This window comes from Molossus molossus, unplaced genomic scaffold (genome assembly GCF_014108415.1).
Source record: "Molossus molossus isolate mMolMol1 unplaced genomic scaffold, mMolMol1.p scaffold_m16_p_13, whole genome shotgun sequence".
Taxonomy (NCBI): domain Eukaryota; kingdom Metazoa; phylum Chordata; class Mammalia; order Chiroptera; family Molossidae; genus Molossus; species Molossus molossus.
The window spans coordinates 43,009,097-43,023,587 of NW_023425348.1; the positions used below are offsets into that span (position 1 = coordinate 43,009,097).

Genomic DNA, 14,491 nt, shown 5'->3' on the forward strand with positions numbered 1-14,491 from the left:
AGATATGACAATCCTAAATGTATGTACATCTAATAACAGAGTTCAAAATACATGAGACAAAAACTGAGAGAGTTAAAAGGAGAACAAAGCCAAAATTTCAGCTAGAGATTTTTACACTACTCTCTCAGTAGCTGATACAACAATTAGACAAACACACACACATACACACAGGTCATTTGAACAGTTCTCTCAATCAACTTAATTTCACTGACATGCAATAAAACAGAATGAAAAGTTAATTGTTCTAAACTATTTATTAAATAATCTAATGTAGCGCATACTGTTGGTTGTCTACCTAATTTTCTTTCTCCTTTCTAATAGAACCCTGTTTTCCTTCCCCCAAAGGATCCATCTTTCTGGGCACTGGCACATACTTTAGGGTAATTCCTAACTGACTGAAGCCAGTCCTGGTGGCCCTGTTCCTTTTGCCAAGAACTAGTTTAGGGTAGGGTATATCACACATTTGTGGCCAATAAGAGGAAAATCTTCTGGAGACTTCTGGGAAAGATTTTCTCTTTCACAAGAAACCCAAAGAAAAGTATTATCTCTTCTTCCTATGCCCATTGTCTTATCTGGATGTGATATGTGAAACTTGCACTCAATCTGGCATTCATTATGGAAGGTACCTGGGGGAAAAAGGTGATACACAAAGGAAAGCAGAAAAGGTAAGCAACTCCTTGATGGCTCCAGTGAGCTACTAGGTAACTTAACTGGAACCTCTCTGCTTCCAGACTTTTGGTTTTGTGAAATAATAAATTTTCTTATTGTAAAAAAATAATCATTTGGTACAGATTTATGTAAAGTTGTTCAATGACTTAATCTCCTTTTGCAATTCCATTTAGATATTAACAATTCAGGGACTCTAACAATTTATTAAACATCTAAATGTCCCAAAAGATTACAGACTACTGTTAAAATCTGAGAAAACCTTATAGTCCATATTTGGAGAAATTACACACAGTTCAGGCGACATTAATAATACTGAATAAATATAAAATACTTTTGTTTTAACATGAGCTCTAGAGAAAGAATGAAGCCTAGAAAACATTAAAACGCAGTGATGTAAATAAAGGAGAAAGAAGATACATTAATTCTAAGACTATTAACTATTTTGTCTTATAGAGATTAAAGAAAAATAATCAGATATTAAACAACTGACTGGTTGAATAGCATGTCATCCAATTTTTTAAAATCCTAGATATTATACCCTTCCCTTTTATGTAAACAGGAGAAACAAGGACTTAATAGTAGAACACATATTAGCAAAATATTCCAAGATGACACAGTTCTTGGGACTAAAATATATCATTTAGCAAACTCGGCCAAAAAATTCCAACCTTTAATTTGGTAATCCTGCTCCTGAGAACTAGTTCCAAGAAAATAGAGGGTCCAATTAAATTCACGAAGACGTTCACTAGAGATAAATCTATAATATCAAAATCTGGAAATACTCTAAATATCCAAATTTAATAAATTATGCAATAGTAATAGATTTCATTAAACAGCTCTGAAAATAATTAGGATAATTACAGAAAAATAGAAGGATGTTAACGAAGCCATGTTACAAAAAAGTATAATACCAAATGGAATACAGATTTTTTATTCAAAATATATAAAAAAAGATATTCATATGGGTAAAAAAAGGCAATAATATATAAAATGAAAAGTGCTATTGTGATAAAGTGGTGGGATTACTGGTAGGCTTTTGTTCTCTACTGTTCCTTAAAATTATTTTATTTATTTATTTTCTTTATTGATTTTAGAGAGAGGAAGGGAGAGGGAGAGAGAGAGAGACAGAAACATTGATGAGAGAGAACGCCTCCTGCATGCCCTCAGCTGGGGATTTGGCCCACAACCTGGGCATGTGCCCTGACCAGGAATCAAACAAGCGACCTCTTGGTGCATGGGTCGATGCTCAACCACTAAGCCACACAGGTTGGGCTGTTCCTTAAAATTATTTATTCCACTAATATTATTAGGTTTCAATAAACTTCAGTGCTAAATGAGGACCAAATTTGAATTGACAGGGTTAGGAATTTCAAAAGAACAGGATTTCATGAAACAGGAATGGTAAACAGGAACTGCATTCAGGGCGAACCTAAAGAAAATAAGTACAGTAAAGAAAACAGGAGTATTATTGAGTATGATATAATTGAAAGCAACATGTTACTTAGGTTGAAGTGGGATCAAGGAGGGAAAATAAAATGTTAGCAGAAGACTGTCACAGTACAGATACACCTTGTTTTATTGCACTCTGCTTTACTGTGCTTAACAGATACTGCGTTTTTTTATAATTGAAGGTTTGTGGGAACCCTGTTGAGTAAGTCTATCAGTGCCATTTCTCCAAAAGAATTTGCTCACTTCATGTCTCTGTGTCATATTTTGGTAATACTCGCAATATTTCAAACTTTTTCATTATTATTATATTTGTTATGGTGATCTGTGATCAGTGATCTTTGATGTCACTAGTAATGCACCAATGTCATTGGGTGATTTTGTCCTTGTGTAAACATCATAGAGTGCACTTATACAAACCTGGATATAAGTATAGCCTAGTGAACACCTAGGCTACATGGTACAGCCCATTGCTCCTAGGCTACAAGCCTGTAGATTATGTTACTATATAAAACAATACGAAATTAAATCAAGCACAAGAGAAAATGATGTAATCAAGAGATATAGTAAGCACTGGATATATGAGGCTGCTACCAATGTAAGACAGCATACTGTTTTATAGCAAACTTGTTTATAAGCAGAAAGAATATACTCTAAAATAACAATAAAAAGTAGTATATGTTGCCCTGGCCGGTTTGGCTCAGCTGTTAGAGCATCAGACTGTGGACCAAAGAAAAATGGGTTCAATTCCAGTCAAGGGCATGAGCCTCAGTTGTGGTTTGGTCCCTGGTCCTGTACCCCCGCCCCCTGCACTCTATTTGAAGATAAATGGAAAAATATCCTTGAGTGAGGATTTTTTTTAAAAAAGTTGTGTATGTTAAATACAGGCATACCTCATTTTACTTACTTCACTTTATTGTACTTCACAGATATTTGTTCTTTAACAAATTAAAGGCAAGACCTTCCACCAGCAAAAAAAATTATGACTTGCTGAAGGCTCAGATGGTTAGCATTTTTTAGTAATAAAGTATTTTTAAATTAAGGTATATAAATTGTTTTCTTATACATAATGCTATTGCACACTTAACAGACTACAGTACAATGTAAACATAACTTTTATATGCACCAGGAAAGCAAAATATTTGTATAACTTGCTTTATTGTGATATTCACTTTATTGTGGTGGTCTGGAACAGAACCTGCAATTTCTCTGAGGTATGTCTGTATTGGGTAAATAACTTCTGAAGTCTACAAAGAGTATGAGGAGAAGAATGAGATGAAAGAAAATTTTTCTAAACAAGGTAGAGAAAAAACAATGGCAACAGGATTTATCTGAGCAACAGGTAGAATAAAAAGCAGAAAGGTCACAGTAATCAATCCCAATAATAAACAATGACCTATTCTTTAATTAATGAAGATTATCAAATGAACTGTTGTGGTATCACAGTGCTTGTGTTCGAGTACCCCTTATAGTATTCCTAATACTACATCACAATGCCTACGTTATCCAACTCACTTTATCTCATCATGTAGGCACTGTATTACCTCATATCATCACAAGAAGGGTAAGTATATTAAAATAAGATATTTTGAGAGACTACATTCAGATAGATTTTATTACATTATATTTTTATAATTGTTCTCTTTTATTATTAGTTATTGTTATTCTTACGGTGGCTAATTTATAAACTAAATTTTACCATAGATATGTATGAATAGGAAAAAGTATAGTTTACTACAGTGTTCAGTACTATTCATGGTTTCAAACATCCACTGCAGGTTTTGGAAAGTATTCTCCTAGAATAAGGGGGTGGGGTATAATATGTTACCTTTTATCTAAGACAAAGGGATATACAATATATACATATTTGTTTATATGTTAGAAAATGGAAGGATAAATAAAAAATTCAAGGATAAAAAGATTATCTGTCAGGGAAAGACAAAACACAGCATAAGAACTGTAGATCAAAGGTAGACTTCTCAGAACACACCTTGTTTGTGGATTTGACTATGGAACTATAAAATACTTTGGAACTATACAAATATTTTATGTAATTATAAATAAAATTAAGTCAAAAATTTCTAAATTGTAATTCATAAAAACAAAAAGAAACAAATTAACCAAATTGTATACTGAATTACAGCTTAACCACAGAGAAAACAACTATTTCAAGTGACTTTGAAATACAGCAATTCAACTACATACCCTTAATGAGAATGCCCTAAGAGCCAAAAGAACCATAATAAAATCTTAAATTCTACTCAGTAATCATATTGTTAGTTATCATTTGGATTTGTTATTCTGCAACTGTTATATATTACATGGTAAGTCAAATATATCATTTTATTAATCATGAGGAACTAGGATTTTTAGTATAAGAGGAGAATAAGATACAATTACACAAATAGAAAAACAAAGAAACACTCATAATCCTAAATTGGAAATGGTAATATCAGTATAAACTCATGATGTATTTCCTCCTTTAAAATAAAGGATTCTAGCTCTATCCAAAGAATAGATCTAGAAACAATGACCATCCATCCCCTCAATGCACAGATTGTAGTGTCTAAACACCATTTCTCACTAAGAAACCAGGGGTCCTTGAAGAAATGTCGGATTCCAGATCTGGAAGAACCTATCTTATCATACCCCAGAACAAGGAAGCTATTAAGGACTAATGTGACTGTGTCAAAAGAATCGATGAGTCAACTTGAAGAGGCTCCCACTGGAAAGAATAGGACTATTTGAGCACCAAAAGAATACTTGCAATGGATTGACATTAAAAAAAAATCTTAATGATGCAGGGAATAAAAACCTCATTTGGGTCACTAAACCAACTCATTACCTGAAAACATTTAAATAAAAATGTAGGAAAAGCAGGCATTTGTCCTGCTTTTCTTATATGAATTATACCTCAGGGTAACCAATGACAAAGGAAAGTTCTTCTCTAAGTATTCCAGCTAATTAATAAATAAATAAATAGTAAAATTTATTTTGCAACTACCAATAAAATAATGACCTAAGCTAAGATTATCAATAGCTATTAAAACATTTGGTAATATTTATATCTACTGATCAATGTCAGTATCATTAAAAAGAAAAACTGGACATTATTTGCCTTTCTAAAGTGATACAACAGAAGTACACAATACCACTTATGAAATGTTCATTGCCCCTACCTCCAAAAATAGTTAGACATGAATCTGAACAAGCTTCCTTTTTTAACTATCAGTTTTAAGGAACTACATGGAACAGGAGAATTTATTAAACCACACCCTAGGGATAAAAATCAGCAAAATCCAGACTATGAGAAACTCTCAGGAAGAGTGACTGATTTCTTAAATAAATTGCAAAGTTAAAAAAGACATAACCATATCAATCAATGCAACATATAGATCGTATTTGGATCCTACTTTTAAAAAAACTTTTATGAAACAATCAAATAAATTTAGATACTACCTAGATGTTTTAATATATCAAGAAATTACTGTTAAAATTATAGGTTTGGTAGTTTGGTATTGTGATTTAAAAAAAAAAAAGATGTACATGATACCTTTAAAAACATTGTAGGTCAAGGATGTGTGGAGGGAAATAGCAGATACAGATGAAATAAGACTGATCAAGTGTACATCCCTGAAGCTGGGGAATGGGTACATAAGGGTTCATTTTACTATTCTCTTTACTTATATGTTTAGAATTTTCCATAATAAATTTTTTAAAATTATCCTTTCTTCTAGATGACCAACTCAGAACCACCAGTCTAATCAGAATTTTAAGAATTCCCATATTCCTTGTATTAATGAGTTCCTTTCCTTTCCCACAGCATGAGTCAACCATATACAATTCCCCTATTCTCTTCGTTTGGAACCATCTCTACATTTATAAACATGGAGTCACCCACCAAGTTACTGGTACTAAGACTCTTCCCCCTCTACCACCAGCTGCCCCTACAAGAATAATCAGAAAGCCCGGCCAGTGTGGCTCACGTCAACCCATGCACCAAGAGGTCCCAGTTCGATTCCCAGTCAGGACACAGCCCAGGTTGTGGGCCCAATCTCCAGGGGTGGGTATGTAGGAGGCGGCCAGTCAATGTTCTCTCTCATTGATGTTTCTCTCTCTCTTTTTCTCCCTTCCTCTCTAAAATTAATTTAAAAAATATTAAAAAAAAAAAAAAAAAAGAAGAAGAACCAGAGCTAGATAGTGACACATCAGCTCTCAAACAGCCTGTCTTTAATCTCCAACAAAAGCAGACAATGAATGCATTTGTCCCTCAGGTACCCAGACAGGAGCTGCTATAGAAACCCTCTAGTCAGAATCCCAACTATAGTCTGTATGTTACCACTTTCACTAAATATTACCTTTTTAAAAAGAAGATGCCTTAGTTTCTTAGTACTAATAATATAATTAAATATTTCAAACAGAAAATCAAAATAATCATAGTTTCCTTGAGTATCTACATTCAGATACTTTTATCTCTCATGCTCTATTGAATTCCAGTGAATTCATTAGAAATCTCTGAGATACCCTGGTCAGCTCCCCTATAACTATTTAAGGCTCAAATAGATACAGGATGCAAAAAGCAAAGAAGAAAATGAGAAAGTCATAAGTTCCCAAGAGCTTCAGAGGGTATCTGGAGAAAATTAAAACAAAAAAAGAAGTATGAAATATTCATTTTGTCTAAAGATATTTCATTAGTAACCAAGAGGAATACCTCTCATCTCAAATAATAACTTGGAAGAACAGTAACTTTTCTAATACAGTAAAACTTTAGCAAACTGTGTAAATGAGGACTGGAAGGGAAAAACAACTGTCAATGGATGATAGTTTTTGATACAGCGATCAGTCAGGTGAAGCTTTTGCTTCTCTCACCTTCAAATTTTGAAATGAATTCAGATCAAGTTTGCAACCAGCATTATTATTATTTTTTCTTTATTGGTTTGAGAGAGAGAGAGAGAGAAATATCGATGAGAGAGAACATCGATTGGCTGCCTCCTGTTTGCCCCCCACCGGGGATCAGTTTCACAACCTGGGCATGAGCCCTTGACCAGGAAATGAATCAGTGACCTCCTCCTGGTGCATGGATTGACGCTCAACCAGTGAGCTACACTGGCCGGGCAACCAGCGTTTTATTTTTTAAAGCTTTTTTTTTTACTATACTTTTTTTCTTTATTGATTTTAAGAGAGAAATGAAGAGGGAGAGAAAGAGATAGAAACATCGATGAGAGAGAACATCAACTGGACGCCTCCTGCATGCCTCCCACTGGGGGTCAGGCCCACAACCTGGGCATGTGCCCTGACCGGGAATTGAACCTGCAACCTCTTGGTGCATAGGTCGATGCTCAGTCAGATGTTTAACCAATGAGCCACTCTGGCAGGCTGCAACCAGCATTTTAAACAGACTTTCTGTATAAAAATGATTTCTATTTTTAATAATACTGTATTATAGTTTACTGCTGTACAAATAGAAACATTGGAATGATTTTTTTAAATGAATTAAGGTAAAAAAAAAAATTTCAGGCCTGCTATTTCCTGTTATTGATTGAGACATTAAATGAGTATCAGAGCCAGAAAATAATGACAGATGCTCTCACATTCTACCATTAGGGCTACAGAAAAGGAATACTGACCACATAGCATCTATGTAACCTCTTCCTTACTAACACAGTTATATAGAACACACGAACCTTGCTTAAAGCAATTATGAAAAACTATTTTCCTGTTCAACTGCTTGCATTTGCTACTAGTTCATAAACTATAATATTTCCAAGTCTCAGTCTATTTTGAGCTACATATTATTCAAGTTAAATTCAATGAAAGCTAATATTAAGTACTGTTTATATTGTTTCCATGCTTCTCTGACAGACTACACTATGGGTATGAATTCTGTATAAAAAATACTTCCCTTTGATACCCATTTTTAAGACTTACCAACACCCCAAAAAGAAAAGTTCTGACAGTGTGCTATTTGCCTTTCATCTGGGAGGAACATAAAAATACAGAAGCAATTTAAACTGATTTAAACTAACAGAAAATTAGTGTTTCCATATCTTCTTTCCCCTGCTATAAAGAAGCAACTGTCCTTCAGTTCAGCCTCAGTTCCTCTCAATACCTCCCATTACCCACCCACACAGAAAACTTTAGGAAACTAAAAAGAAGGCAAATGGCATGTACTTGAAATCATCATCTTCCTCCTACTTCTTATCATGGGGTAACTTACTTTGAAGAGGTTATGTACTTGATGTTTATTCTAAAGAACCTATAGCAAAATAATTTCAAGTTCCTCATTTAAAAATCCCACTATATTAAAGATATCTGTATACACCTTTGAAATTTGCTGTGACAAGATTCAACCTACATTTTAGGAATGTTAGTTGCCTAGACGACTAGATAATATGCATGTAAATTAAAAAATCTTAGAGTAAGCATATTAATGTAAGAAAACTGAGTAACCTTCTATCTTGACATTCTCAAACTGGGAGAGGGAGAATGGTAATCTGTGATAAAACAGGAGGGACCTTCAGACCCAAAGCAGAAAAACACATCCATAGCATTTTCTTCAAAATTCCCATATACCACAGGGACAGAATTACATGTCGAATCACCACTCACCTTGTGCTACTGTTGACATGACCACAGATGGTGTGGAAGATACCACAGCTGTTACTGCAACTGTATTAGGAATAGGTGATGGTGTAGAACTGCTGCTGCCACTGCTGCTACTACTGACCAGAGAGGACTGTGAAGCAGTTATAACCACCGGTGGCTTCTGGGTTGTGGAAGCAATTACTGATGTTGGTACAAGCTTAGTGACTGCTGCATAGTTATGGGATTTGGAGAGAATGTTGGGCACGAAGGTTGAACTTGGTGATGTGGTCACTATAATAACCTAAGAAAGGAAAAACAAGTTATTTTCATATACCTATTATACTACTAATGTATCTAGACACAGTTAGTTCTATATAATTAAAAAATATGAAACACAATAAACAACTTAACAAAGAGAAATACACAACTAAAAATATTTAAATGAAAAATTTTTACAAATCAAATATTTTAAAAGACAACATGCAATGCTGTTCAAGACATAGAGAAGTGAGCATTTTAATATACTGCTTAGGGAATATATATTGGTACAATCTTTCTAGAAAGTAATTTGAAGAGTCATTCATTTGTAAATATTTGATGAGCATCTACTATGTGCCAGGCATGATTCTAGATGCTGGGGATAGTGGAATAAACAATACAAAGTTTGTACTTTCATGGAACTACATCCTAGTAGGGGAGAGTAACAATGAACAAATAAAAAATACATGTCATACTGGAAGAGACAATAAAGCAGGGTAGGACATAAAAGATAATGGGAATGCCTTATGACTTTTTATAAAGTATTTAATGAAGATCTCTATAAGGTGACATTTGAGCAGAAACTAGACGTAAGCAACCAAGGGGTGTGAAGCATGTTGCTACCTAATGGAAGAACATCCAATGGCACAGGGAGCAGTAAACACAAGGGCCCTGAGGCAGAAGCAAGCTTGTATGTATGTTCAAGAAACTTCAAGGACCTAATAAATAGTATTGGAATTTATAAGGTAGACCATAGTAGGATACAGATTCAGAGAAGTAATGGAGGACTAGATGATGAAGATCATGTTGACAGTAAATACCCTTGATCTGATATGATCAAAGTGGCACTTCATATCTGTGGTCTTCCTTCTAAAAATCCATAACCCTTGTCTAATCATGAGAAAAACATTAGATAAATTCCAATAGTGGGACATCCTACAAAATACTTGACTAGTACTCCTCAAAACTGTCAAGGTCATCAAACATAAGGAAAGTCTGAGAAACTTTCACAGCCAAGAGGAGCCTAAGAAGACATAAGAAAATGCAATATCGTTTCCCAAATAGAAAATGACAATAGGTTAAAAACTATAAGAAATCTGAATAAACCTTAGTTAATATCAGTATATCACGATTGGTTCATTAATTGTAACAAATGTACCATCCTACTATAAAATATTAAAAATAATGGAAACTTAGTGCAAAGTATATGAGAACTTTCTGTACTATTTTCTCTAAATCTAAAACTATTAAAAAACTAAAGTACTTTTTTATTTTATTTTTAATCCTCACCCAAGAATATGTTTTATTGATTTTTAGAGAGAGAAGAAGAGAGAGGGAAAGAAACATCAATGTGAGAGAGAAACATTGATCAGCTGTCTCCTGTACGCACCCCAAAACCTGGGTATGTGCCCTGACCAGGAATCGAACCTGCAACCTTTTGGCTTATGGGACGACGCTCCAACCAACTCAATCACTGGGCTAGGGCAAAAAATAAAGTGTTTTTTTAAAAAAGAAAACAGTACTCTATCTGCTAGTTGAAAAGTACAGTAGAAACATAGAAACAGAGAGACAAATTAGGAGGCTCCTTCGGTAAACAAAGCAGAGATGATGTTCATGGTAGAAGTAGTGAAAAGTGAACAGATTTTGACTATATTTAAAAAAGAAACCAATAGGATTTGCTGATAACCAGGTTGATACAGAGCACAGAAGAAAAAAAAGGGTGTGGGTGGGCAGGAAAGAGACTTCAAGTTTAGCCAATATGGTAAAAACCTGTAAATGACATCGAAACAAAGCATTTCAACGAGAACAGGATAGAGAAAAGGTCCTAAGGTGGAAATTAGCTCAATGTACTTAAAAACAGAAAGCAAGCCAGTGTAACAAAGCCATATAGGGCAAGGAGGGGATAAACAAATAAGCAGAGGCCACATCAAATCTGTAAGCCAGAGTAAAGAATTTAAAGTGTATATTAAGTATAATAGGAAACCATGGGATGATTTTAAGTAGGGAAAAACAAAATCTGGTTTTTATTTTGAAAGATCACTCTAGCTACTATGTGATAAGAAGTAAGAGTGAAAGCAGTGAAACTAGTAAAGAAGCTATTGCAGTAGACCAGGCAATGATAGAGGCTGCTTAGATTGGGGTGTTAGTAGAAATAAAGAGAAGTGAGCAGTTTCAGATTATTTTGAGAGGTAGAGTCAATAGGATTTGATATATGGAAATGACAAGGTTAAGGAAAAGAAATCAAGATTAACTACTAGAGCTAATATGCATTGGCTTATTTAAATATTACAACAATCCTATGACGCAAATACTATTATTATCCCTATTTTACAGTTGAGAACACAAAAATCATTTACAAATCTGTAGTATTAGTTTTACTCTGGGTTGAGTATATTGTTGGTGGAGTAACAGCCAAAACAGAGCGGTGTCTTTTTCCTCTTTTACCAAAAGTTCTTGTACCAAAGGTAGAAAATTGTTTTTAAAAATCCAAAGAATTTAAGGGATTTTTAAAATTTTTATATCAATCCTAAAGAAGGCCTGAAGTTAAATCAGTCAGTCAAAATTTACTGAGTGTGTCTTTACTCAGTACTTACATCTCAAAGAAGCTTTGACTATATCATTATTATATTTCAAGTGTTATAGAGAATTAGTACATGTCCATCACTTTGAGGAGTTTAATTGTTTGAGGAGTCAAGAGAGATAAACGTCTTGACCAGCAAACACCTATATAGAGTTGACCAGCATACTTCTATATAGACTTGATCAGCAAATACCTATATAGTATTATTACAAAAACAACCATCAGCCATCATGTAAACTTAGAAGTAGACCAATATTGTAAAATGACCAGAAACTTAAAAGAGTCAAAAGAATGTAAGCTTAATCCTGCCTCTGCCACTGACAAATGGTGACACCTGGACACATTTCAAATCTCTGTGCTCCAACTTTCATCTATAAAATAGGGATAATAATACCTACCTTGCAAATCATTACAAGGATTAAATGAGATAATGATGTGAAGCATCTAACATAGTGCTAGGCACATAGCAGATGGTCAATATTTGGCAGTCAACAAATGTTACTTATTAGTAGCTTATTATTACTACTTAATAAGTGTTAAAAGAAGATCAGCAATGGTGTTATAGATCAAATCGATCTGGAAATATATTTAACGTACTCTATTTTTGTTTTATTAAAAAAATTTAGATATGTTTTTCCAATACCCCTGAGAATCCAAAGAACTTACTTAGCTACTACCAGAGCCAAACCAATTAGAATAGTAATGGCAATTAGGTTTCACATTTGCCAATTCTGAACTAATAGTAGTAGTAGCTTTCTGGAGCACAGTATTTATAAGGACTCTGCAGCACAGATTAGGATTTGCCAAGAAAGTATGATACAGTTAATTATCAATGTCTGTCATGGGCAAGGGAAGGAAGGGAAGCATTCACACTTGTGTCAAATATTTGCAATTTCAGATCTGGAGTATGCATGTAGGCTTCTAATATTAAGACAACAAAATTCAGCAAAATAAATCTAGAGTCTTTAAGAGTATGTTTTAGGTTATAGATACAAAGATAAAACATATTTGAGATTTCAGTCTGCAAGTTATCTGAAAAGGGATTATCCAAAATTAGAGATCCACCTTGAAGAAAATTTACTTGCACTTTAAAGTTACCTATCACAACAGGGAAAATAAAGGGATTTTGAAACCAAGTGAACCAAACAGTGTTTATTCAGGCCATAATTCAAATTACTGACCTTCTAGCACTCACAAAAACTCCTTAAGAGTGCTGGGACTTGCACCCTAAGGATAAAATGAAAAATATCAATCAAGCACATGAAAGCATAAAGCTATATTCTGTTGCTTTGTTTATATAAGTGCTATACAATATTATACTTAAAATGATGGCACCACATTAACATAGGTGGAAGTTTGTCTACCCTGAAAATATATGACCTATTAGAATTTGAATCAAGTCCACAAAATCATAATTATATTTAACATAAGAGTCATTTTAACTAAAATAACTACTAAGTTGACTTACATAGGATTTGTGAGAAATCCAAGGTGAATGCAATAATGTCAACAGCCTTACAAAGACTTCAAATTTAAAAAAAAATTTTTTTAAATCCAACTACCCAGCAAAAGGAAAACAAACAAAAATCCCAAAGAATATCTATTAGTCCTACCCATACTCAACTTGTCCAAGAAATAATAAAATTAATGGTACTGAATGTACATGAAGTAAAAGAGTAGTTTTGCATCTGGAACACAGTAAATAATAAATATCTATGGAATAAATGAGTCTTATTTTCAACATAATTTGTTTTAAATGTTTATTTTTTAAACACAGTAGAAAAAGGCTATAGTTCTGAGCCTGAAATCTCATGATATAGCTCACATAGGACTTTGGAGATAAATATGCCCTCTTATAAGCATCACCAAGTGTGACAACCTCAACTATCCATTTTCATTTGATAAGTCAGAAAGAAAAAACAAAAATATACTAAAGTAACTGAATTAAAAAAAAAAATTCACCATCTTCACTTACAAATGAATCCCCATCTATTCCAAGTATCTTTATATAGGTCTACCAAAGAGGATTGAAAGGTTGATAATGTTAGGTGACATTTACTGAAAAATGCACTGTGCAAAAGCACTTGCCATGAATCATCTCATTTAATTATCCTGATAACTCTAGGAAGTAAGTACTGTCATTAACTTTGTTCTATAAGCAAACTAAGGCTCACAAAAGGTAGTAGAGCCAGTATTGGAACCAAATCTATTTATTCATTCATTCACTTATTCAACAAATATTAATTAACACCTACTACATGCCAGACACTATTCTAACCACTGAGGAATAGAGAGATGAATAAGACAAAGTCTCTACCCTTGGCAACTTATACTCTAATAGGAAATAACTAGTTATAAGCATAACAGATAAAAATAAAACAGAGCAAGGAAATAGAAGGGCATGGATGAGAGGTGGGTGTTCTTTTAACTATAACTGTGTTACACTATTTCTCAAATACCAAATTCAAGAAGTAGGTAAAAAGCATGGGGGCGGGGGGAGAAATTACTGATGAAATAAGATCCAGCAAAAAAGGCAGTAAAAAAATTATGTTTACTTAAAAACTCATAGAGTATAGCATATAATGCCACCTAATATAGGGCTAGCCCAGAAAGCAATATTTATATTATAATAATATATAATAAGTGATATTCAGAAAGATTATCTTGGAGTCATAAAAGGCAAATGCAAAAATTATGTTCAGTGTAACATTTAAGAAGTCATAAAAATAGTCAATTTCTATATATTAAGGGGTAAGCTTCAATTTATTGATGAATTCAGTTACTTGGAACAGCTCATTCACAATGATGCAAATACATAAAACACTGCTTTCCATAAAATAACTGCAAGGGAAAGTAGCTAACATTTTTTAGTTTAAAATATCCAATCTCAATCAATCCTCACAATAACCTTGTAAGACTGGCATTATTCTTAACTCACAGATGGGTAAACAG

General features: G+C 33.6%; 1 protein-coding gene across 2 annotated transcripts in view; it reads right to left on the reverse strand.

Annotated features, from left to right (window-relative positions):
- Window positions 1–14,491, reverse strand: part of EMSY (EMSY transcriptional repressor, BRCA2 interacting) — a 546,562-nt gene that overhangs the window by 510,523 nt on the left and 21,548 nt on the right. For both annotated transcript variants that reach the window (XM_036258223.1, XM_036258222.1), the window contains exon 9: window positions 8,725–9,001. In XM_036258223.1, the coding sequence (XP_036114116.1) occupies window positions 8,725–9,001 (277 nt within the window). The remainder of the gene's footprint in view (window positions 1–8,724; window positions 9,002–14,491) is intronic.